This window comes from Microcebus murinus, chromosome 6 (genome assembly GCF_040939455.1).
Source record: "Microcebus murinus isolate Inina chromosome 6, M.murinus_Inina_mat1.0, whole genome shotgun sequence".
Lineage (NCBI taxonomy): Eukaryota > Metazoa > Chordata > Mammalia > Primates > Cheirogaleidae > Microcebus > Microcebus murinus.
This window is the reverse complement of record NC_134109.1, coordinates 24,635,790-24,661,548: the sequence shown is the minus strand read 5'-3', so window position 1 is coordinate 24,661,548 and position 25,759 is coordinate 24,635,790. Positions and strand designations below refer to the sequence as shown.

At 38.3% G+C, this 25,759-nt stretch overlaps 2 protein-coding genes across 3 annotated transcripts in view; one reads left to right on the top strand and one right to left on the bottom strand.

Annotated features, from left to right (window-relative positions):
• Nucleotides 1-58: 58 nt before the first annotated feature.
• On the top strand, nucleotides 59-5,636 carry SLIRP (SRA stem-loop interacting RNA binding protein). Its single transcript, XM_012743195.3, has 4 exons — nucleotides 59-193; nucleotides 1,954-2,012; nucleotides 4,927-5,034; nucleotides 5,524-5,636. The coding sequence occupies exons 1-4, from the start codon at nucleotides 97-99 to the stop codon at nucleotides 5,593-5,595; spliced, it is 336 nt and encodes a 111-aa protein (XP_012598649.1). The 5' UTR covers nucleotides 59-96; the 3' UTR covers nucleotides 5,596-5,636.
• The window catches only part of SNW1 (SNW domain containing 1), a 34,517-nt gene continuing 14,389 nt past the window's right edge, over nucleotides 5,632-25,759 (bottom strand). The window contains exons 4-14 of one of the 2 annotated variants that reach the window (XM_012743115.2): nucleotides 25,086-25,181; nucleotides 24,897-25,003; nucleotides 23,952-24,056; nucleotides 22,831-22,900; nucleotides 22,098-22,163; nucleotides 18,093-18,209; nucleotides 16,595-16,736; nucleotides 12,956-13,052; nucleotides 8,880-8,997; nucleotides 6,387-6,550; nucleotides 5,632-6,306 (exon numbers count right to left, since the gene is read on the bottom strand). In XM_012743115.2, coding sequence (XP_012598569.1) covers nucleotides 6,108-6,306; nucleotides 6,387-6,550; nucleotides 8,880-8,997; nucleotides 12,956-13,052; nucleotides 16,595-16,736; nucleotides 18,093-18,209; nucleotides 22,098-22,163; nucleotides 22,831-22,900; nucleotides 23,952-24,056; nucleotides 24,897-25,003; nucleotides 25,086-25,181 — 1,281 coding nt within the window. In that variant the 3' untranslated portion in view covers nucleotides 5,632-6,107. Of the gene's footprint in view, nucleotides 6,551-8,879; nucleotides 8,998-12,955; nucleotides 13,053-16,594; nucleotides 16,737-18,092; nucleotides 18,210-22,097; nucleotides 22,164-22,830; nucleotides 22,901-23,951; nucleotides 24,057-24,896; nucleotides 25,004-25,085; nucleotides 25,182-25,759 lie in introns of both variants that reach the window. The other variant, XM_012743105.2, reaches the window with a different exon arrangement.

Here is a 25,759-nt window from a genome sequence, read left to right as displayed (position 1 = left end):
TGGCCTCTCTGATCCGGAAGCAGAGCCCCAAGCTCCGGATCCGGCTGGTTCTTCCGGGGTCGCGACCCCAGGTCGTGGAGAACTTTCAGTCTAAAGATGGCGGCCTTGGCAGCGAGGAGTGTTGTGTCCCTGCGTAGAAGTGTTAATCGGCCCGTTGCCTTTGTTAGAAAGATTCCTTGGACCGCTGCGTCGAGTGAGTGATGGAGATGTCGGAGGGGTGGAATTTTTAGGTTCAAGGGATCCTCGAAACCTCTGTTTTCTTCAGAGTATTTAAGTCAGCGTGGTGGCTGGATTAGGAGGCAAGAGTTTGCTCCTGAGCATCCAGTGAGCAGAAAGAAATTTTCTTTGCAATTAACCGTTTAGGGATGCCCCCTAAACTTCTGGGGCACGAATTCACTGCCTTTCGGAGTGATTTGGTGGAAAGGTTTATTACTTAGTAATTTTACGATTTAGAAGGAATTATTTTGACTGCAATGTGGTGGGTCGATTCAAGATGGCAAAATTGTAGGCATGGAGAGGAGCTAAAAGGCAATTTCAGGAATTTGATTCAAAGATGAGGATCTGAACAAGGGCAGTGGTAGGTGTGTGTGTGTGTGTGTGTCAGATCCGCTTATGCAATCAATTTAGTCAGGAGGAGATAGGATTACTGACGTATCAAGGGGAGAGAATAACATGCAAAGGTGGGAATCCATGGGACAGACACAGAATTCAGTGTGATGGATTAAGGAGTAATTATAGGACAGCAAGGGGAAATCAGGCAGGCAGGTTTGTAGGGGCAACTCAACAAATTTGACAGCATTAACTATTTAACCTAGCGTAAATTTTAAATTATGAATGATGAGTAAATTGGGATTTTATTTATGTAACCCAGAACAAAAACGTGTGTGGGGACAAATTGGGATTTTATTTGGAAATTCTGATATAGCTGGAAACACACTGGATTGTAATTGTTTATCTTTTTCTTCTGGGGAATCTGCTCACAAAGATTGTATTAATAATCCAGGCCGGGCGCTGTGGCTCACGCCTGTAATCCTAGCTCTTGGGAGGCCGAGGCGGGCGGATTGCTCAAGGTCAGGAGTTCAAAACCAGCCTGAGCAAGAGCGAGACCCCGTCTCTACTATAAATAGAAAGAAATTAATTGGCCAACTGATATATATATAAAAAAAATTAGCCGGGCATGGTGGCGCATGCCTGTAGTCCCAGCTACCTGGGAGGCTGAGGCAGTAGGATCACTCGAGCCCAGGAGTTTGAGGTTGCTGTGAGCTAGGCTGACGCCACGGCACTCACTCTAGCCTGGACAACAAAGCGAGACTCTGTCTCAAAAAAAAAAAATAAATAAAAAAAAATAATCCACACATCCAGCACAGTACCTGGTATGATGAAACAGTCAATATTTGGTAAGAATGGAGACTGCAGCCAACTCAGCAATTTATCTGTCCACGTCCCCACCCCATCACCAAATCTGGTAAATTATGGCTTTATAGGTAGTATCATAGCTGTTTCCTAAATCTTAAGGCTTTTAGGAAATGTAAAGTAGTTCCTGTCCATAAGAAATTTGGGGACTGTAGGACCCCATTTGGTTTCAATCTACAATTTAGGGTAAAGAATACAAAATATATCTTGACTTTTTTTTTTTTTTTTTTTGAGACAGAGTCTCACTCTGTCACCCAGGCTGGAGTGCAGTGGCATAGTCATAGCTCACTGCAACCTCACACTTCTGGGCTAAGCTATTCTCCCGCCTCAGCATCCCAAGTAGCCGCACCACCATGCCTAGCTAAGTTTCTTTTCTTTTTTCTTTGTAGAGATGGGGTCTTGCTTTATGTTGCCAAGGCTGTTATTGAACTCTGGGGCTCAAGTGATCCTCCTGCCTCAGCCTCCCAAAGTGCTGGGATTATAGGTGTGAGCCACCATACCAGACCGTAACTACTTTTAATGTTTTGTCTCCGTATACAGGTGAGATGAGAGAACACTTTGCACAGTTTGGCCATATACGAAGGTGTTTCCTACCTTTTGTGAGTATCATCTTAAGAAAAAAGTATTAATGTTATCTTTTAATTCTTTTTTTTTTTTATTTCGGCATATTATGGGGGTACAGATTTTAAGGTTTCAATAAATGCCCATTTCCCCTTATCTTTTAATTCTTGATTTATCAAAGCGTATCAATTTATATTAATATCTAATAGAAGCTATCTTTAGTGATAAAATTAGAGGTGAGACTGATTAAAAATAAGCTTTATCCTAGGTTAAATTGTCATATAACAAATTAGCACAAAGGAAATGGCTCAAAACAACACACATATATTATCTCACAGCTGGGCATAGCCTAGCTGGGTCCTCTGCTTAGGGTCTCACATAGGGTCTCTATAATACATATGTCAGCTGGGGCTGCAGGGTGTCTCATCAGAGGCTCAACTGGACAGAGACTGCCTTCCAAGTTCCCTCAGGTTGATGGCAGAATTCATTTTCAACCCTAGGACTGAAGTCTCTGTTCTCCTACTAGCTTCTGGCTTTCAGATGGGGACTACTCTCAGCTCCCAGGGATTCCTGCAGTTTCCTTGTTACCTGGCTTTTCTGTAGGCTGTTTTACAACGTGGCAGCTTGCTTCTTTAAAGCCAGCAATGGAGTTTCTCCAGTGGGTTAAGATAGAGTCTCATGTATTAACATAATACAGGTGACACCCCATGACCCTTTCTGTGTGACCTAATGAAGGGAGCAATAGCCCATCACCTTGGCCATATTCTTTTGGTTAGAAGCAAGTCACATGCCCTGCCTCAAGGGGAGAGGATACATGGAGATCATGGGCCCATCTTAATATTCTGCCTACTGTAGTATTCTAATAAGACTTGAGATAGTAGAGGATAATTTTATCATGAAACTAGTTGGCAGAAAATTTCTATTTTAAGTTTTATTTTCCTTGAGTACCAACTTTTTTAGCATTTATAATAAAAACAGTATTTTTGAATAAATTATATTTCCTTTCTCATGAGGGAATAGAAATCAATCTATAAATTTGTTCCCCTTAGCCTAAGCCTCAAACTTCTGTGGGCTTTCTAGAATTATTGGGCTTTTTGGAGTGTGATGTGAGTACACATCGTTTACACACACTTTACTGAAACCCTTTTTATCCTCGTGGCAAAGTCTGGTAAATATGTCAACCTAAAGAAACTTAAATTCTTTTCTTTTTTTTTGTAGAGAGTCTTTGTTGCCCAGGCTAGAGTGCCATGGCGTCAGCCTAGCTCAGCGACCTCAAACTCCTGCCTCAGCCTCCCGAGTAGCTGGGATTACACGTGCACACCACCATGCCCGGCTAATCCTTTTTTTTTTCTACTTTTAGTAGAGACAGTGTCTCTGCTCTTGCTCAGGCTAGTCTTGAACTCCTGACCGCAAGTGATCCTCCCTCCTTGGCCTCCCAGAGTGCTAGGATTATAAGCGTGAGCCACCTCACCTGGCCAAAACATGTTTCTTCTAAAAATAAATAATAGATTTCTTTTGGTTGCAATCTAAAAATATAAATAATTTAGGACCTGGAAAGAAACAAGCTTAGACTTAAACAAAAGAAGGCTTTGTTTCCTGGGAAAACTAAATGCAATGGGAAAAAATGAATTTTCAGTTAAATTTATATGCTCAAGTTGAAAATCTTGGTTTCTATCTTAGCTACATATTATCTAAGTTTGAATACAAATATAAATTTTTTTAATGCCTTTCACTTTTGGAAATGGTCACCTGGAGATAAGAGTGCTTTAGAAATTGTCATACTGGCTGGGCGTGGTGACTCACGCCTGTAATCCTAGCACTCTGGAAGGCCGAGGTGGATGGATTGCTCAATATCAGGAGTTCGAAACAAGCCTGAGCAAGAGTGAGACCCCATCTCAGCTAAAAATAGAAAGAAATTAATTCGCCAACTAAAAATATATATAAAAAAATTAGCCGGGCATGGTGTTGCATGCCTGTAGTCGCAGCTGCTCGGGAGGCTGAGACAGGATTGCTTGAGCCCAGGAGTTTGAGGTTGCTGTGAGCTAGGCTGACGCCATGGGACTCTAGCCCAGGCGACAAAGTAAGATACTGTCTCAAAAAAAAAAATTGTCATATCTATAAGAGGTAAGGGAGTGGATCAGTGGGACATCCCCAGAAACTTTTCCTGCATTCTAGGTTAATCCTTATAAAGTTACTTTTAAAGTAGGGGAGCAGTTTCTAAGCATTTAGGTTTTTTGGCAAAGCACCACATAACTTGGTAATGAGACTGATGAGGACCAGATGATTATCTACACTGAATAGACATCAAATCATCTGTCCTTTATTGGCGGCCTCAGTTGGGGTCCATCTATACACTAGAATCTCTTTTCCATGTATGATGTGTAAGTTGAATAAGAATCATTCTGCCTTTTGCACAAGGGAAAGTAGGAAAATTGTTAAAGTAACCAGAAGTCTGGAACTAGATTAAGTAAGGGTAATGTTTGTCTTTCCAATTTTTTTTTTATTAGTAACATGTGATGATAATGATAATGGTAGTGATGAAGGTAATTGGTTTCAGAAATGAGCAAATAATGCAACTAGCTAGGTTTTAAGGCTTACCTTTCTAGTTTTTAGAAATGAGGTTAGAAATAAGAAGAGTACAATAGTGACCAAAATTTCCCTGGGTTATCACTGTTAGTGTGGTTTGCACCTAGAATGACTCAGAAAGCTCATTACCCCTGTCTTCTGTAATGCAGCAGCAAAGCAGAGAGAATCAGTTTAACACAGGGATTTAGCCTTGGACAACTCAGAATAGTAAACATGTACTAAATCAAGGTTATTGGCAGTTATTTATGTCTGTAATCTGATTTTGGCAGATGAAAAAGTTGTTAGTTTGATTTGGAGCTCATGGAAACTTTTGCAAATTCATGATTAAGTATTCTTTTCCTATATTTAAAACTAAAAAATTTTCAGGACAAAGAGACTGGCTTTCACAAAGGTTTCGGTTGGGTTCAGTTTTCTACAGAAGAAGAACTTCAGAATGCACTACAACAGGAAAATCACTTCATTGATGGAGTAAAGGTAAATCTGTTTCTATATTGATAGTATCATGAGCTTTCTGTGTACCCATTACATAGGTCAGAAGTGTGGACTGGCAGGGACTTTGGGAGATTTGTAACCAACTGAAGCTGCCTTAATGCTTGTTAAAGAGTGGTGGTGGTGGTAGCGTGTCCAGTTTTAAAAGGTCTGGGGAAGGAAGTACGGGAGGACCCTTTAATGGGTAGCAAAGTATATTATAACACAGAACAGTGGAAACAGCAGTCTATTTTCAAGTCAGGCAAACTTGCAATGAAATCCTGGCTTTCCCACTTACAGTGTGATCTTGGTCCAAATTGTTTATAACTTTTAATGGGAATTTAGGGAGTCTTAAGAACAAGGAACACACAGCAGCTGCTTGAGTTATTGATACTGACTCCCTAATAAAAAGGCAAACTTAAAGTGGTAATTTTCAGTTTTAATGTTTTTAGACATTGCTTTTCCTTACAGTGCTTATTTGATATTTTTTTCTAGCTCTCCGTTCAAGCTCAAAGACCAAAAGTTTTTCATGGGGATCAAACATCTGATGGAGAGAAAGATTTTTAAGACCATTCCTGTATATTAAATAAAGTTAACTGAGAATTTTGTCTAAAGGGTTTTATTTGAAACAATAGTTGCACCAAGCAAGAGCTTACTTTCCCCAGTCCAAATTAAAACAGCACAATGGGGGGAAAAATGTCATTTGGTAGCACAGTTCCAATATGTGAATATCATCCTCATCACGGTTGGGGTAACTTTATTCATAAGCAATTGTTTGTACACAAAATATTAACCCCAAACTTCTAGTGTCACATAAAAGGAAGTGGTCTCAATTTTTTATGTGGGGCAGTATGTTCTATAAATGCCAAAAGGTGGGAGAAGGACAAACACAACCCACTCTTTAAAAAAACTAATTCAAAGTAGAATTTTCTATCCCCCTTTCTCCTGTAATAAAAAGTAGTGCTGGGATGTGTCACCCAGATTTGGTTTTTATCCTGACCATTTACAAAGTATTCCCCATATGACTTGCATCATTAGGGTTTTGGATAATAGTTCATTCACTTTGAAGAGACACGTGTCTACTCCTTCCTCCTCTTCTTGCCTTCATGCTCATGCTCCTTGGGGCGGCTGCTATCTGAAGGTCTTTTAGAGCCACCATGCTGTTTGGCTTCTTCCAAAAACTTGTCCAAGCCAAAAGGATCTTCCTCAAACTGAACTGGTCCTTCTCTGCCTCTCTGCCTACGGTCTGAACCGGAAAATTCCTTGTCAGGAACAAATCTAGGGAAAAAGAGAAAGGACTATGAACTACTTTGTTTTCATGGGTGTAAACATTGATAGTGAGGTGTCTCACTTGGTACCTGTTGGTCTTTATTCTGGCTTCTAGGTCATCACCATACATGTCCTTGTCCAGATTTTTACTGGGCCTATAAATACTCTGGGCCATATCTTTACCACCTCTCCAGGCTTGATCATAAACATTGTAAATTTCATCTTCTCCACCTGCAAATCCACTGTCCATACCCTGTGGAAAAAAGGATATTAAAGATGTATACAATATTTTTATTAAAAGCAAAACCTGATAACATTCACATGAAGAGTAAACCCTTGCTGATGTTTTCAACAATCTGAACTACAAATTTTAAAAAGGTCTTCATTAAACTCAAAGCGCATGTAAACTTTTGTTTCTATCACCTTTTGGTCCTTACCCAGAGGCTTAGATTAAACAAGGTTAACTCATTATAAGAGTTTAATTACTCTAGTCACTGGAATTGCAGGATGCTACTATAAGCATAAACTTGACAATTTCAATTTGTATAGACACAATGGCAAGATGATGAAAGAATTCTTAAACATTTCTGTGTTATGCTCCTTAACTGCTTAAGAATATCACTATTACAGCCATAAGAAAGTTCTCCATGTTAAGTCAACAAGAAACAATAGAAAAATTTTCATCACAACTATTTATTTATTTGAGACAGAGTCTCACTTTGTTGCCCAGGCTGGAGTGACAGCCTAGCTCACAGCAACCTCAAACTCCTGGGCTCAAGCAATCCTCCTGCCTCAGCCTCCCAAATAGCTGGGACTGCATGTGCCACCATGCCCTGCTAATTTCTATATATATTAGCTGGCCAATTAATTTCTTTCTATTTATAATAGAGACAGGGTCTTGATCTTGCTCAGGCTGGTTTCAAACTCCTGGCCTCGAGCAATATGCCCACCTCAGCCTCCCAGAGAGCTAGGATTACAGGCGTGAGCCACCACATCCGGCCTCATCACAACTTTTAAAGCTTGTGACAGGTGATTGCCTTGAAAATATTTACTTATGTGGAAATTTCATCCCCATACACCTTTGCTCAGGCTGATAAGTTGCCATTGCACAGTGTTTAAGAACAAAGCTTTGGAAAAAGACACCCAAGTTTGAATCTTAATTCCATCAGTTAACTAGCTAGCTAAACTTCTCTGTCTCAATTGCCTTATCTACACCATTGAGATAATAATAGTATGATTTTATAGGGTTTTTCTAAGGATTAAGTGAGATGATACAAGTAAAAACAAGACCGATCCCTGCATTCCTATGGTTGAAAAATAAGGGAAAAAACTTAAGAATAAAAATTATTACAATAAATGAAAAATATTATTAAAAAAATAAATACAAAAAAAAGACCGAGAACAATGCCAGGAATATAAAAAGCATCTAACTTATGAATTATTATTATTATTACTTAGAAGGGCTTACTCAAATACTACTAAGAAGATAGATACACATCTTCTATAGACTATGGGTTGAGAGCAAAGATGCCTTCAAAGATCTTTGATCTTACTGACTTATGCATAGTTAGTAGTCAGTGTTATATGAATTAAAATACAAAGATACTTCTCCCAGGCCTAAAGTGTCCTAGTTAGTTAATCACAACTGGTATTAGAAATCTGATTTCTTACCATGTACTATGGCAATTAAGAAAAAAAAAAAATAAAAACAAAACAAAAAAAAAAAAGAAATCTGATTTCCTCACTCTGAGAGGCCGAGGCGGGCAGATTGCTCGAGGTCAGGAGTTCCAAACCAGCCTGAGCAAGAGCGAGACCTCGTCTCTACTGTAAATAGAAAGAAATTAATTGGCCAACTAACATATATATAGAAAAAATTAGCTGGGCATGGCGGCACATGCCTGTAGTCCCAGCTACTGGGGAGGCTGAGGCAGGAGGATTGCTTGAGCCCAGGAGTTGGAGGTTGCTGTGAGCTAGGCTGACGCCACGCACTTACTCTAACCATGGCAACAAAGCGTCTCGACTCTGTCTCAAAAAAAAAAAATCTGATTTCCTGAAAATCAGTCTAGTACTTTAATCCAGTTTTACAGCTTCACTTTTCAAAGATTCTCAAGTTCACATATTTCTATAGCATTAAAAAAAAATCCAAGAGGTACTTTTGTAGGACACTGGCTCTGTTTTACAACAAAAGACTGATAGAACCAAGTTTTGTCACCTAATTTCTTTCATTTTCTGTTATTGTCCCAAATTTTAGCCAACTGTTAAGCGGTCACAATTAGGTTGGTCTGAAGGTAGTGAGTTATCTCACGTGATTGTTCAGTCAGTTACAGATTGAACTCCTTGTTCTACTACTTTCCCCCCTCCTCACACTACTGCACTTGACTAGTCTTAAAAAAAAAAAGGAGGTCACAATCAGAACTATTTCATCTTATATGTATCTTAAGTTACAACAAACAACTTCAAATTTTTTTCTGTCATCATACTGGCAAACCTTAGGCTGATCTACATCTAAGATAATTATCTTTCTCCTGAGGATTGTTATTCGTATCAACACACAATATACGCTGCTTTGAAACTCACTGTACCTTGGATTGGTTGAAGAGCCTTTGGTCATACTGAACGTCATTGGAAGTCCGAGGATTGGGCACACCAAGAGCAATGACTTCACTGATATCCCGATTTTCATTTCTCTGAAGTTTCGACCTATTTTGAAATATGATATCACTAATTGAAAACTCTTTACAAGCTGAATATATTCAATTTAAATACAACCATTCTCAGAACAAAGAAAATGACTATGTCATGTTCATATCTGGTGAATATATACTCCCTGATAATGCACAATCAGGCTGTCAGCCCTTACAGGATTTCAGATTATGTGATTAGAGGTAGATTTTACAATTAGGATTTCCTGTTAGCTCAAAAAAACACCCAAGAGACTCATTCTTTTTTTTTTTTTTTTTAGACAGAGTCTCGCTCTTTTGCCCGGGCTAGAGTGCCGTGGCATCAGACTGGCTCACAGCAACCTCAAACTCCTGGGCTCAAGCAATTCTGCTGCCTCAGACACACGCCACCATGCCCAGCTAATTTTTTCTATATATTTTTAGTTGGCCAATTAATTTCTTTCTATTTATAGTAGAGACAGGGTCTCTCTCTTGCTCAGGCTGGTTTCTAACTCCTGATCTCGAGCAATATGCCTGCCTTGGCCTCCCAGAGTGCTAGGATTGCAGGCGTGAGCAGCCACCGCACCAGGCTCAAGAGACTCATTCTTGACATGGAAATATTTTTTTCTTTTTTTTTTTTTGTTTTTCAGCAGTACGCTTTCATTTATTTTTTGATTTCAAAATATTAAGGGAGTACAAACGGTTTTGTCACATAGATACCTTTAATTTTTATTTTTCTTAAAGACAGGGTCTTGCTCTGTCGCCCTGGCTTAAGTGCAGGGACACAATCATAGCTCACTGTAACCTCCAACTCTTAGGCTCAAGTTATCCTCTTACCTCAGCCTCCCAAGTAGCTGGGACTATAGGTACGTGCCACCATGTTCAGCTAATTTTTCTTATTTTTTTTGCAAAGACAGAGTCTGACTGTATTGCCCAGGCTGGTCTTGAACTGACCTCAGGCAATCCTCCTGCCTTGGCATCCTGAAGTGCTTAGATTACAGGTGTGAGCCACCATATCCAGCCTTTGACATGGAAGTTTTAAATATAAGTAATCACCTTAAAACCATGCTGAGATATGAAATTGTTACGGTTTATATTTGCTATTATTATAGAAGGGTTTAGGAATTGGGGAAATAGATGCAAATGAGATGCATCACTTCAATTACTTTCAATAAGTTAGAATCAGCTTTTATTTAATCATATTTAGTCATTTTATCCTACTAGAATTTTTTTTTTTTGAGATAGTCTCTTTGTTGCCCAAGCTAGGGTAAGTGCCGTGGTGTCAGCCTAGCTCACAGCAACCTCAAACTCCTGGGCTCAAGCAATCCTCCTGCCTCAGCCTCCCAAGTAGCTGGGACTACAGGCATACACCACCATGTCCGGCTCATTTTTTCTATATATGTTAGTTGGCCAATTAATTTCTTTATAGTAGAGATGGGGTCTTGCTCTAGCTCAGGCTGGTTTCGAACTCCTAACCTTGAGCAATCTGCCTGTCTCGGCCTCCCAGAGAGCTAGGATTATAGGCGTGAGCCATCGCGCCCGGCCCTACTAGAATTTTGAGGAAAATCTCAATGACTAGATTATTCGGTAAGAGGTTTTTTTTTTTTTGAGACAGAGTCTTGCTTTGTTGCCTAGGCTAGAGTGAGTGCCGTGGCATCAGCCTAGCTCACAGCAACCTCAAACTCCTGGGCTCAAGCGATCCTTCTGTCTCAGCCTCCCAAGTAGCTGGGACTACAGGCATGAGCCACCATGCCCGGCTAATTTTTTCTATATATATTAGTTGGCCAATTAGTTTCTTTCTATTTATAGTAGAGACGGGGTCTCGCTCTTGCTCAGGCTGGTTTCGAACTCCCGACCTCGAGCGATCCTCCCGCCTCGGCCTCCCAGAGAGCTAGGATTACAGGCGTGAGCCACCGCGCCCGGCACGGTAAGAGTTTTGATATTCAGATTAATTTAATTCTCCTGCTGTTTAACTATGTATGAAATCTACATTCCAGTGAAACTATGGTAACTGTAATCACTTATTTTACTAGAAGCTCAGACCCTAAAATGATTTCTATAGACAATTTGGCTTTCATCCAATCACAACTTTACAGCTTTTCTATGTTATCAATTCTCATAGCCACTTTACTGGTTTTTTTTTTTTTTTTTTGAGACAGAGTCTCGCTTGTTGACCAGGCTAGAGTGAGTGCCGTGGCGTCAGCCTAGCTCACAGCAACCTCAAACTCCTGGGCTCAAGCAATCCTTATGCCTCAGCCTCCCGAGTAGCTGGAACTACAGGCATGCGCCACCATGCCCAGCTAATTTTCTATATATATTAGTTGGCCAATTAATTTGTTTCTATTTATAGTAGAGACGGGTCTCGCTCTTGCTCAGGCTGGTTTCGAACTCCTGACCTCAAGCAATCCGCGGGATTACAGGCGTGAGCCACCGCGCCCAGCTACTTTACTGGTTTTAAAGGGCCCAAATTATCTACAGAGCAGCGATCCTCAACCTTTTTGACACCAGAGACTAATTTCATGGGAGACAGTTTTTCCTACAGGGAAGTACGAGGCCTGGATCTCTGGCATGTGCAGTTTGCAGTGGAGTTTGTGTTCCCAAGAGGGTGTGATGCCACTGACGCGGGGGGGGGGGGGGGGTTTGGGGACCGCAGCTATAGAGCCATTTTAATTTTTTTTTTTTTTTTTTTTTTTTGAGACAGAGTCTCACTTTGTTGTCCAGGCTAGAGTGAGTGCCGTGGCGTCAGCCTAGCTCACAGCAACCTCAAACTCCTGGGCTCGAGCGATCCTTCTGCCTCAGCCTCCCGAGTAGCTGGGACTACAGGCATGTGCCACTATGCCCGGCTAATTTTTTATATATATATCAGTTGGCCAATTAATTTCTTTCTGTTTTATAGTAGAGACGGGGTCTCGCTCTTGCTCAGGCTGGTTTTGAACTCCTGACCTTGAGCAATCCGCCCGCCTCGGCCTCCCAAGAGCTAGGATTACAGGCGTGAGCCACAGCGCCCGGCCGGCATTTTAATTTTTATAACTCAGGAATTTCCAACCAACAGTGTCATTAATTAAACACTTTCACACTTCATTCTTCTACACTGTGCATTTACCCAAAACTTATAATTAAGACTTTCTGCTTCTCCATCACTTCACTTATCCAGGGAGATAAAATATGCTGATTAAACAACAAAGAACACCAGCAAGAATCTTTTCTGATGCTTAAGATATGACTTAGAAAAAATAAACAATATCAACTCATAGGATGATCAGAGCATGGAAAACTTCATTTGGGAAGAAAATGTCTTATATTTGCATTTAACTCTCACTCAGAATTCCACTTTCAAATGGTGGCATTTCCTCAACTTTTCAGCAATTTTAATCCTCAGCCTTTGGTGAACCACAAGCTTTCTCACTCCCTACTTTATTCTATGCTCTGATACATGTATTTGGTTTGTTCCATACAAGTTTGTATTTATTAAAAGTGCTGTGTAAATTTTCCCAAATTATTTTGTCTGAGAGCTCTATATTTCTAAATTTTAGGATAAATTGTTCATTTTTCACTTCTTTCAAAATCTGCTCTTTTTCCCATTGTACTGGGTACAATGCTCTGCATATGAAAGGATCTCAATAAAGGTATGGCAGCTTATTTCCTGTCTAGAGGAATAGGCACTTAATCAATTTGTCTAACCATTTGAGGTAAGAAAAGAACAAGCCAGAAGACCCATTCACTACTTCCTTTTCACAAACATGATCTGAATTCCTTTTTCTGTATCCTCATTATTGTCAATTCTAACTGATGCTAGAAGATGATGAAAGAAAAGATTATTTCCAGGGACAGTCACTTCTGCTAAGACTAAGTGTAAGAAAATTAAGTGCTAATTTATTGTTATCAAATTAAAGAGGAAAAGGAGAGAAGCAAAGCTGATCTTAGTGGACTAACTGTCCTCTAAAAAGGTAGAAAAAGCCCACTCTTCATAATTTGTATGTATCTCAAATAGCACCTACCTCTTATCAGGAGCGGCCCTAGAAAGATTCCGGTCATGCTGTCTTTCTTTTCGCCTATCGTGCCGGATTTCGTCCCTTTCACGTGCCTCCCCATCCTCTGTGTGGACACAGTTGAAAATGACTTTATCATTATATTATCTATTAACATTTTGAATAAAAGAATATTATTTAGAAAATTCCATGAACTTTGTAGTCACACTCAATCTTTTAAAACTTACTTGCAATCAATTTAAATCCAATAAATAGTTTAATTTTTGAATGTGAATGGTAGAATCATGCATGTAGCTAAAGTGTTTAGGGGTAAAGTATACTGCTGTCTTCAACTTTTGAAATGCAAAGTTGTAAGCTGGATTAAAAGAGGAATAGAGAGATGGGTAGATATGTGATAAAACATTTTGCAATGTTTATTTTACTTTAAACAAACTTCCTATTGTTACATAACATTAATATATTCTGGTTATCAATACCTTGTCAGATGGATAGTTTGCAGATTTATTCTCTCCCATTCTGTATGTAGGTTATGTCTTCAATCTGTTTCCTTTGCTGTGCAGAAGCTTTTTAACTTGATGTAATCCCATTTGTCTCTTTTTGCTTTTGTTTCCTACGCTTTTGAGGTCTTACCCAAAAAAATCTTCGCCCAGACCAATGTCCTGTAGTGTTTCTCATGTTTTCTTCTAGTAGTTTCATAGTATCAGGTCTTAACATTTAAGTGTTTAAGACATTTTGATTTTATTTTTGTATATGGTGAGAGATAGGGGTCTAATTTCACTCTATTGTACAGGAATATCCAGTTTTCCCAGCACCCTTATTAAACAGCCTGTACTTTCCCCAATGTTATGTTCGTGGTGCCTTTGTCAAAAGTGAGTTGGCTGTAAATGCATGTATTTATTTCTGGATTCTCTATTCAGTTCCATTGGTCTATGTGTCTCTTTTTATATCAGCACCATGTAGTCTTTGCTACTATAGGTTTGTAATGTATTTTGAAGTCAGGTAGTGTGATGCCTCCAGCTTAATTTTTTGCTTAGGAGTGCTTTGGTATTCAGAGTCTTTTATGGTTCTATTTGAATTTTAGGATTGCTTGTCATTGGTATTTTGATAGGGACTGCATTGAATCTGCAGATTGCTTTGGGTAGTATGGACATTCTAACAATATTAATTCTTCCAATCCATGAGAACAGGGTTAATCTTTCTCTTCAGTTTCTTTCATCAGCATTTTAATTCATTGTAGAGAACTTTCACTTCTTTGGTTAAATTTATTCCTAGGTATTTTATTTTTTTGTAGCTATTGCAAATGAAATTGCTTTCTGGATTTCTTTTTCAGATTGTTTGCTATTGGTGTATAAAATGCTACTGAATTTTGTATGTTGATTTTGTACCCTGCAACTTTACTAAATTCATTTATCAGTTCTAACAGTTTTTTGGTGGAGTCTTTAGGTTTTTCTAAACATAGGATCATGTCATCTGCAAACAAGGATAATTTGACTTCTTTCCAATCTGGTTGTCCTTTATTTCTTTCTCTTGCCTAAGTGCTCTCACTAGGACTTCTAGTACCATGTTGAATAAAAGTGGTGAGAGTCTCCATGTATTGTTTCAGATTTTAGAGGAAAATCTTTCAATTTTCCCCTATTCAGTATGATGTTAATTGTGGGTTTGTCATACCTGGCCTTTATCATTTTGATGTATGTTCCTTCTATACTCAGTTTGAGAGTTGTTTTTTTTTTTTTTTTTATCATGAAGGGATGTTAAATTTTATCAAGCACTTTTTTTCAGCATCTATTGAACTGATGATATGTTTGTTCCTGACTGTTAAATGTGGTATGTCATGTTTATTGATTTGTGTATGTTGACCCATCCTTGCAACCCTGGGATGACTCCCGCTGGATCATGATGAATGATTTTTTTGGTGTGTTGTTGAATGTGATTTGCTAGCATTTTGCTGACGATTTTTGCATCTGTGTTCATCAGGGATATCGGCCTATAGTTTTCTTTTTTTGTCCTTGTCAGGTTTTGCTAACAGGGTATCCTGGCCTCAAAGAATGAGTTTCCTCTTCATGGGCTTTTCTTGGATGGAAGCATATTAATTGTTAAAGAAATATTAACTGTAGAATCTAGATGGTGATGGATATGGTGATCATCATACAATTCTTTTAATTTTTCTGTATGTTTGAAAATTTTCATAATAAAATGAGAAAAATGAATTATGTGTAAGTTTTCCCTTATAGTTTCAACGATTTTATTGAATAAAGAACCTTTTGCTTATGTTCCACAAGGGCTGGCTGTATTTTGATCTCTACTGCATTTATGTCTATCTTCACTTTCTCTACCCTTGCCAGTCTGAGGAGTTGCAACGTAGTTAAGAGCATGAGCTTTGGAACTAACCTATCTGGATTCAAATCTAGTTTCTATGATAAATTAGCAATGTGACCTCATGCAGGTTACTTAACCACTGTGAGCCTTAGTTTCCTCTATAAAATAGTGACAATAATAGTACCACTGCACTATTGCCATAGGGATTGTGAGGTAATGAATGTAAAGTCCCCAGAGTAGCACCTGCCATAATAAGCACTCAAGTGTTAGTTTTTACCTGGCAACAGAATTTTCAAAATTTTAATTCCTCAAGAACTACTCTGTTTTGTTTTTTTTAAAAAAATCAGTTTAGAGAACTTAGATACAGTAAGTTTTACTTCTAGTTACCTTCAGTGGCTAGGTATACAACAGGCAGGTATTTGTATTTTGCCACATTAAGTCATTTATGCATGATTCAGGGAACTAGATCACTACTTACAACCTTGTTTACTTGCCTGTAGTTGAACTCTACACTTCTATAACCTTGATACCTTCATCTTAAACTTAACCTATCCTCAATTAAATTCCTTATCTTTTCCTCCCAAATCTGTTCCTCCTGCTGTCCTCCCAACATTAGTAAATGGCAACTTAATCCTTCCCAGTTGCCAAGGACAAAAGTTCTGGAGTCATCCTTGACTCCTACTTTTTTCTAATACCTCTACCTAATCCATAAGCAAATTTTGTTAGCTCTACCTTCCAAATACATCCAATATCTGACATGTTTTCATCACCTCTTGTTATCATCTCTCACCTGGTTTATTGCAATAGCCTTCCACATAGCTTCCCTGTTTCTGCCCATGCCCATTCCACAATCTTGTATTTTTAACACAGCATCCAGTGTGATCTTTTAAAAATATGTGTTAGGGGAAATGTTGGTCAAAGGGAACAAAGTTTTATTTATGCAGGATGAATGAGTTCTGGAGATCTAATGTACTGTATGGTAATAACAGTTAACAGTCCTGCATTATATACTTGAAATTTGCTGAAAGAGTAGATATTCATTTTTCTTACCAAAAATTTTAAAAAGTAACTATATGAGGACAGTCATATGTTAATTAGCTTGGAAGTGACAAACATTTCACCATGTATTCATATATCAAAACATCACGTTGTACACTTACTTTCTTCTGCTTCAGCTTGGTAAAGTGGAAGTTACTCTCCTTTCTTAGATCATTTCTGAAACATCTAAATTTTCTTACCACCTTTGTTTGTGGTTTTAGAAAACCAGGTTTTCTAAAATTAGATATATATTGTTCACAATGTAAATTCAACCCAGTAACGACAATGCCTTACCTTTTTCCACATGGGTTTTGATCCCAGCTCTCCTCTCCCTGGCTTTCTGGGCCATTTCTCTAAGTTTCTCTTCATGTTTCTCCTTTTCTTTCTGAGCCATTTTTCTCTCTACTTGGGCACGCATTTCCACAGCTTCACGGGCCTGTTAGTAAAGTCAGACATTAAACAGGAAAGTACCACTGGATAAGCATTTACAGTTACCATCCAACTCTATAAAGTCTGGACCAGGCGTCCTCAAACTACGGACCATGGGCCACATGCTGCCTGCCTAGGACATTTATTGGGCCCACAGGGTGTTTCTGCCCACAGTGTGCACTCTCCAATGGTCTGAGGGACAGTGAACTGGCCCCCTGTTTAAAAAGTTTGAGGACCCCTGGTCTGGACTGTAAGAGCATTTATACAGAATTCAGATTTGTTACTGCTGATTAAAACGAAGATTCTTGTCCACTAAAAATATATACTGCCTAGAAGATACTTCAAGGTTAGCATTTTTTACTCTGAAAATGTTTTAGTGGTTGAAACCGTAGAGATTCAGCCAATCTTATAAATAAAATATTTCACTAGTGCTTTCTGAAAAACAATCCAAAAGGCTGAGTGCATTGTGGTTCGTGCCTACAATACTAGCACTTTGGGAGGCTGAGGCAGGAGAGGATGGTTTGAGGCTAGGATTTTTAGACCAACCTGAGCAACATAGCGAGATCCCGTTTCCACAAAAAAATAGACACATTAGCTGGGAAGTTGAGACAGGAAGACTGCTTGAACCCAGGAGTTTGAGACTGCAGTGAGCTGTAGATAGTGAGCTACTGCACTCTAGCCTGGGCAATAGAGTGAGACCTTGTCTCAAAAAAAAAAAAAAAAAAAAAACCAAAAACAAACAAAAAACCCCCAAAACCAAAATTAAGACACCAGGAAAGCAATTTCCATTATCAATAATATAACGGGAACTGGTTAAATTTTCAAGATCAATCAAGTCAACTCAAGATAAAACTTTAGCCTGTATCTCCTAGAGAGTTTGTATAAAAATCTGATAGAAGAGACATGCTTTTCTATGTTCTAAACACATGCCATGATTGTGTGTGAACTTGAAGGTCACATATTAATACCATAATATATAATATTAATAGATGGTCAAAACTATTAATGCCATTTTATGTAGCATCCAAGTCATCAGAATGCTTATCTGCCCTCTCTGGCAACTGCCCTGTTAGGGGACATCTATATCTCAAATAGAGGAAAATTATGAAATCTACAATAGCACGAGCAATCTTCACAAAATGGGATCAGCCTAGTGAACCATTATTCCAGCATGTTGTGAGGGAGCTAGATCACAGCTGGTGGGTGTGTGTACATGTCTACTTGCCCACTCTGGCACATGTACCACAAGTGAGACTCTCTCTGGGTACTCAGTATTGTAGCTAAATTACCAGTACCTTAGGTAACCAAGAATAGATTTTAAAAGTATCAAGAGCATTAAACAAGTAAATTATAACAGACTAACCTTCCGATCAGCAATGTAGAGAGCTTCAGCCAGTTTGGCAAAATTTTCATTTATGTGCACTGTCTGTAGTCCTCTTCCATCAGCAGCCAGACGTTTATCTAATGGAATTGTATAACCCTAGTGTGAAAGCAGACAGAAAATACCACTCACAGATGAGCTACAATAATTATTTAAAATTAAATTTTAATACACCCATTGTGAGAACCACTTAGTTGGAGGGTTTTTTTTTTTTATTTTTTTATTTTTTTAATTTGAGACAGAGTCTCGCTTTCTTGCCTAGGCTAGAGTGAGTGCCGTGGCGTCAGCCCAGCTCACAGCAACCTCAAACTCCTGGGCTCAAGCAATCCTTCTGCCTCAGCCTCCCGAGTCGCTGGGACTACAGGCACGAGCCACCATGCCCGGCTGATTTTTTATATATATATGTATTAGTTGGCCAATTAATTTCTTTATATTTTTATAGTAGAGACGGGGTCTCGCTCAGGCTGGTTTTGAACTCCTGACCTTGAGCAATCCGCCCGCCTCGGCCTCCCAGAGTGCTAGGATTACAAGCGTGAGCCACCGCGCCCGGCCAGTTGGAGGGTTTTTATTCTTACATCTTTCTTCACAATTAAGCAAAACCACAACAGCTAACAATGAGTGCTTTGTGTGGAGGATTAAGCACTTTACGTCTGTGGTCTCATTTAAACTTTCACAACAACTGTACAAAGCTGGTGACATTAATGTGTCCACTTCACTGATATTTAGGTAATATTCCTCAAGGTCACACAGTAAGTGGATAAGCTAGGATTTAAACTTAGACTGTATAGATATATGACTTCAGGGCACAAACTCTGGAAAAAGATTCTCATGTTAATAATTGTGAATTATAGCCGGGCATGGTGGCTCATGCCTGTAATCCTAGCACTCTGGGAGGCCGAGGCGGGTGGACTGCTCAAGGACAGGAGTTCGAAACCAGCCTGAGCAAGAGCGAGACCCCGCCTCTACTATAAATAGAAACAAATTAATTGGCCAACTAATATACATAGAAAAAATTAGTCGGGCATGGTGGCGCATGCCTGTAGTCCCAGCTACTCGGGAGGCTGAGGCAGAAGGATTGCTTGAGCCCAGAAGTTTGAGGTTGCTGTGAGCAAGGCTGACGTCATGGCACTCACTCTAGCCTGGGCAATAAAGCGACACTTTGTCTCAAAAAAAAAAAAAAAAAAAAAAAGATACTGTTATTATCCCCATTTTTCAAATGAGGAAATTGAGGTCAACATCATACAGTTACACGCCTGTAATCCTAGCACTCTGGGAGGCCGAGGTAGGCGGATTGCTCGAGGTCAGGAGTTCAAAACCAGCCTGAGCAAGAGCAAGACCCCCGTCTCTACTATAAATAGAAACAAATTAATTGGCCAACTAATATACATAGAAAAAATTAGTCGGGCATGGTGGCGCATGCCTGTAGTCCCAGCTACTTGGGAGGCTGAGGCAGGAGGATCTCTTGAGCCCAGGAGTTTGAGGTTGCTGTGAGCTAGGGTGATGCCACGGCACTCACTCTAGCCTGGCAACAAAGCGAGACTCTGTCTCAAAAAAAAAAAAAAAAAAAAAATCGTGAATTATAATAAAAGGAAATAGCTGTCCAAAAGCTAAACAGTGGCAAGGTCACCAAATCTGCCCAGAAAGCTCAGAAGGCTAAATGAATATTATCCCTAATACCTGCCACCCCACTCTTAATCAGTGGTGGAAGAACGGTCTCAGAACTGTTTGTTTCAATTGGCCATTTAAGTTTAATAGTAAAAGACTGGTTGTTAATAACAATGCATCGTAAAACCTTCAGAAGGAAAGGAGAATGTTTTGTGGACCACTTTTGTTTCTTTTTGTGTGGCAGTTTTAAGTTATTAGTTTTTAAAATCAGTACTTTTTAATGGAAACAACTTGACCAAAAATCTGTCACAGAATTTTGAGACCCATTAAAACAAAGTTTAATGAGAAAAAAAAAAATAAAAAATAAATAAAAATAAAAAATAAAAAAAAAACAAACAAAAGCTAAACAGTTGCTCCTCAAGTAAATAGCCATACAATACAATACAAAGGGAGAATAAATTACTTTAATCTTAGTATCTATAGGTAGTTTAATCTGGTGTACTGTCTTAATGACTTGTTAGATTCTTAAAACCCTCTAAATTTTAGAAAAAAGAAAATAATGATAAAGTTTATTGGAAAACTAAGATTCTACATTTTGAAATTTTGTGTCCCATTTCAATAACTCAAGGAATATGCTTGAATATCCATGTAACTTTCAGGTTTAGCTTTATTCTTCCAGGATTCTGACTAGACTCCCCTAGGTCCATGGTCTCCTAATAAAATGAAGTGTTACAGAACCCACTCTGGATACTCAGTTGCATACATATTAATCAATCCCAATTAGACCAGTCAACAACCTTTTCGTTTAAGGATGAGTACATAAACTTCTTTAAGGAAGTTAAAGGGCTTTCTTCACCCATCAAAAATGAAATCATGAGGCTAGGCATGATGATTTACGCCTATAATCCTAGTACCTTGGAGGATTGCTTGAGGCCAGGAGTACCAGACTAGCCTGAGTAACAGAGAGACTCGGACTCTACAAAAAATAGAAAAAATTAGCCAGGTGTGGTGGCATGTGCTTACAGTCCCAGCTACCCAGAAAGCTGAGGCAGAAGGATTGCTTGAGCCCAGGAGTTTGAAGTTGCTGTGAGCTATGATGAAGCCACTGCCCTCTAGCCCAGGCAACAGAGCCAGACTCTGTCTCAATCAATGAATGAATGAATCCAATCATGAAATATGGGAAGAGAGGAAAGTGATTATGAAATTAATCACACATTTTACAGATTCTTAACAACTCCTGGAAGCTTTGGCAATTAGTATAGATATATAGGATTTAAATAGCTTAAGTCTTCAATGTTATAAATAGACAAATAGTTGAAAATTAAAGCACTGAAAATATCCAAATATTTACTCTGTTCTTTTGTCAAATGATCCTTTAGACCGGTTTAATTTCTTTCAGAAATAATTTTTTTATATAAATTTGAATTTTCTAAAGAATACCATCTCACATTGATAGGTACTTTATCCTACTTATTCCTTTTCTGTTTGTTTCTGATAGCTGCAATTCACTAAAAGAATCTACGTGGCGGCCGGGTGCAGTGGCTCACGCCTATAATCCTAGCTCTCTGGGAGGCCGAAGCGGGCGGATTGCTCAAGGTCAGGAGTTCAAAACTAGCCTGAACAAGAGCGAGACCCCGTCTCTACTATAAAAAATAGAAAGAAATTAATTGGCCAACTAATATATATAGAAAAAATTAGCCGGGCATGGTGGCGCATGCCTGTAGTCCCAGCTACTCGGGAGGCTGAGGCAATAGGATTGCTTGAGCCCAGGAGTTTGAGGTTGCTGTGAGCTAGGCTGATGCCACGGGACTCACTCTAGCCTAGGCAACAAAGCGAGACTCTGTCTCAAAAAAAAAAAAAGAATCTACGTGGTATTAATGTGCCTGGCATACTAGTATTTCTATGGCCAGGCACAGTGGCTCACGCCTGTAATCTTGCACCCTGGGAGGCTGAGGCAGGAGGATCACTCAAGGTCTGGAGTTCGAAACCAACCTGAGCAAGAGCAAGGCTCCATCTCTGCTAAAAATAGAAATAAATTAATTGGCCAACTAAAAATATATAGAAAAAATTAGCCAGGCATGGTGGCACGTGTCTGTAGTCCCAGCTACTTGGGAGGCTGAGGCAGTAGGATCGCTTGAACCCAGAAGTTTGAGGTTGCTGTGAGCTAGGCTGATGACATGGCACTCTAGCCTGGGTAACAAAGTGAGACTCTGACTCAAAAAAAAAAAAAAAAGTCATATAAATTGGGTGTTCCTTTTTGAAACTAGTCAGTTAAACAAGGTGCTAAGGTTTCAACTAAAGTTATCCAGGCTGTAGCTCTTTCCTGGGTGTTTTCCAGCAGGTTATAATACTAAGATACTGATTTTGTGACATATTAATTACCTTTGCATTTTTCCAGTTAGAAATACAAGGAGGAATCTTCCACTCTTGTTGTTCCTTTACAGTCATCTGAATTGATAGAAGAGTGAAAAAAAAATTTTTACATTTATAGTCCAGTTAAAAACCCAAATATAATCTTTCTCTTTAAAGACAGCATCATATACACAGACATACACAGATTTAGTCAAAGGCCAAAATTCTGTTTGTTTTGATAGCACTATATATACTATCTTCCCATATCATGGATTCTAGTATTAATAACTTTGAACTAGTGTAAAAAATGGAAAATAATCTAGAAATCATTTTTGATGGCTATAAATGCTGACTAGTATTTTTCCATATTTAAAGTGATGTGACTTCTTTCAGATAAAAAATTGTTCTTTGAGTGATAAAACATATCTTAAAGTGCCACTCAGATTACCAATCAGAGACCTAATGAACTCAAGTTTTCACTTCCTGTAACATCATTTATGTGAAACAGCAGACCCTGTTCATTGCATTAAAAGCAGGATTTAGGTTACTAATAACAAAATTTATAGCTAACATTTTATACACATTCTCAAAAGCACTCTGGGAACTACACTTTGTAATCTTGACTGGGTCCCTATTTCATCTTGAGAAATAAGAAAACTACAACTCAATGTGGTGATATGTATCTGTACAGGCATAAGGAGGTTATTTATAAAATTAATAATCATGAGTAGAAAAAAAGATTTTAGACCATAACAAAGAATACCTTTCGGCTAGGAGAATGCATGACAGGTGCAGGAGGAGAGGGTGGTCCCCGGGGGATTTTCTTATTGATCCTGAAGGATAAATCAAAGCACAACCAGAGAGTGTTATACTTTTTCCCCTTTTTAGGTATTATATCTCAAGTTTACCTACACTTTTAGGTATTATTTCCAATTTTTTTGTTGTGTAAAGTTTCAAATATAGACAAAAATAGAGACTGCAAACGAATGCCCATCTATCATACAACTATCACTCAGCTTCAACAACAGAACACAGCCAACCCTGTTATCATCATCATTTATCCCACCTTACAATACTATCATTTCATAGAGTAATATATTTTTTTCCTTTTTAAAAAGTAGCTTAAGATACAACTGACATACAATTAATTATATATAAAGTGTACAGTTTAAAACCATCATCACAATCAAGACAGTGAAGATACCCATCCCTCCAGAATTTCTGCCTGCTCCTTTGATTATCATCTATCCCTCATCCTCTCCCATCTTCTCTCTGTCCCCACCTCCTTCCTCAGAGGCAACCAATGACCAACTTCCTGTCACCATATTTTGTATTTTCTAGGGTTTTATATAAATGAAATCATACTGTATGTAATTATTTTTGCCTAGCTTCTTTTACTCAGCATAATTATTTTGAGATTCATTCATGTTATTATGTGAATTTTTTTTTGTTTGTTTTAGACAGGGTCTCACATGTTGCCCAGGCTGGACTCCAACACCTGGGTTCAAGTGATCCTCCCAACTCAGCCTCCTGAGGAGCTGGGACTATAGGTGTGTACCACCTGTGTCTGGCTATTGTGTGTGTTAAAAGTTTATTCTTTTTTATTGCTTAAATGTATTTTATGTATGGATATATCACAGTTTGTTGATCCATTCACCCATTAATGGACCTTTGGGCCACATTTCTCCTTTAATGTCTTTTTTAAGAATAGTGGTTCAGGTTGGTCCGAGTGCAGTGGTGTTTACAACTAATTGATCACAACCAGTTACAGATTCCTTTGTTCCTTCTCCACTCCCACTGCTCCACTTGACCAGCCTTTAAAAAAAAAAAAAAAAAAAAAAAAAAAAAGAATAGTGGTTCATTCTCATGAAGCCATTTACTTACTTGAACCTTGGAGGTTCCATTGGATCTTTCTGCATTTCTACCATGCGAATAACCCTTTGTTTAGCTCCAGAGTTGAAAGCCACTCCTTGCTGAGATGGTGTGTATCTGAAGAAAGCAGAAGAGAACTAAAGGTGTAACTAGTTCAAGCTTTCAGTAGGTATTTTTTCCTTCTATTACAATCCAAAACTAGACTACATTTTCAATTTTTTTCACAAAGCATTGATGGAAAATTACAAAATATTTAGGCAGAGAAGACAGCAACAGAGATAAGAAAACTAACAGAAATTAGGAGTTACAAGCAAAATGTAAATGTGAATGGTATTAGTTTGCAAATAATCCATTCTCATCCATTTTCCTACATGGAAGGTGCGGTGTTCAGTTTCACCAGTAAGAGGTCTGGAAAAAGAGTACCTATTTTGTAAGTCTGCATTTCAGGAAAACACAACCATAATAATCCTGGGAGGCAACTTACAGTTAGCAGTTTTTGGTTAATTATAGCTTGTAAAACAGAAAAAGAATAATGATAGCAACCCTACCAGCTCTAAATTTTCCCTTAATATCTGTATGTTATTCATCTCTCCATGCAAAGATTTAGTTGAGTGAAACCTTTCAAAATCTAGAAGTATTTTAAGGATGCCAATTATATATAAATGGAAAATTTTAAATAATAATTATGGTTTGGATCATATACTCCAAGTAATTGTCAATTTCTAAAAACAAAAAATATATTTTAAAAATAGCATAAAAACTAATATCTTAAAGTGGACATCTTAAAAAAATCCTTCTACTTTCAGCTGTCTGCAAAGAGAGTGGACAGGCTTCAAGTAATTATTCAAAACAATGCATGTATAACTGTTACTAAATAGGATAGTAAAAGAATATTAGGACCATTCCAATATGATTCAAGTCAAAAATGAAACTAAGACTTTTAGGCATGATTCATACCGGATATACTGAGCAGGAGCCAGTTTGTCAGCGGCTCGAACTGGCATGGCTGCGGCAACCTTCTGCGATACGGATTTTTCTAAGGCTACCCTTGTTTTTTCTGTTATCTGAAATAAGAAACATTGCATTGAGTGGTTTGGAAGTTAATAAGGATGTAAAAAGTCATCTAATACATCAGTTCTCAGTTACCTCTTTAATAGCTTCTTCATCGGGTCTTTGCAGGTCTGGATCATCTGCATTCATAACCTCCTTTGGAACCAGGTCAGTGTATTTGCTATAAATGATCTAAAATGTTCAAACACAAAGAGGCTTAAGAATGAAAAGAAGCCACCTCATTAAATCATTTCAGATGTCAACATGTCTTCTCTCAGCACATTTATAAATTTAGGACATTCAGATTTTGTCTTTTAGATTTTAAAACCAAGAAAGCTTAAAATATATACACAAATTGCTACCCTGGCTATATTAATAATTTTCCCTGGATCCCACACATTTAAATTATTTGAATGGTCTAATAAACTCAATATCCAAATAAATTGTGCCAACAAGATCTTATGCATCAATGATCCCTATTGTTGAGGCTCACTAAGACTTGAAATTAATGATGATATAAGTTGCCTATAATACCATTATCTTGGATTATAAACTCATCAGAATTTAAGTCAGGTTACCAAATAATATTCAAATTCATTAGGCCTAGAAAATTTCATTGACTTCATCCTATTTATGTTTCTCTTCTCTGGCATCAACTTATTCCTAGACTAAGAAAATAAACATGTACCATAGTCAAAAACCCAGAAAACTTTCTTCCATGAAAAGACAAAAAGAGAAAAGAAAAAAAAGAAAAAACAAAATACATTCTT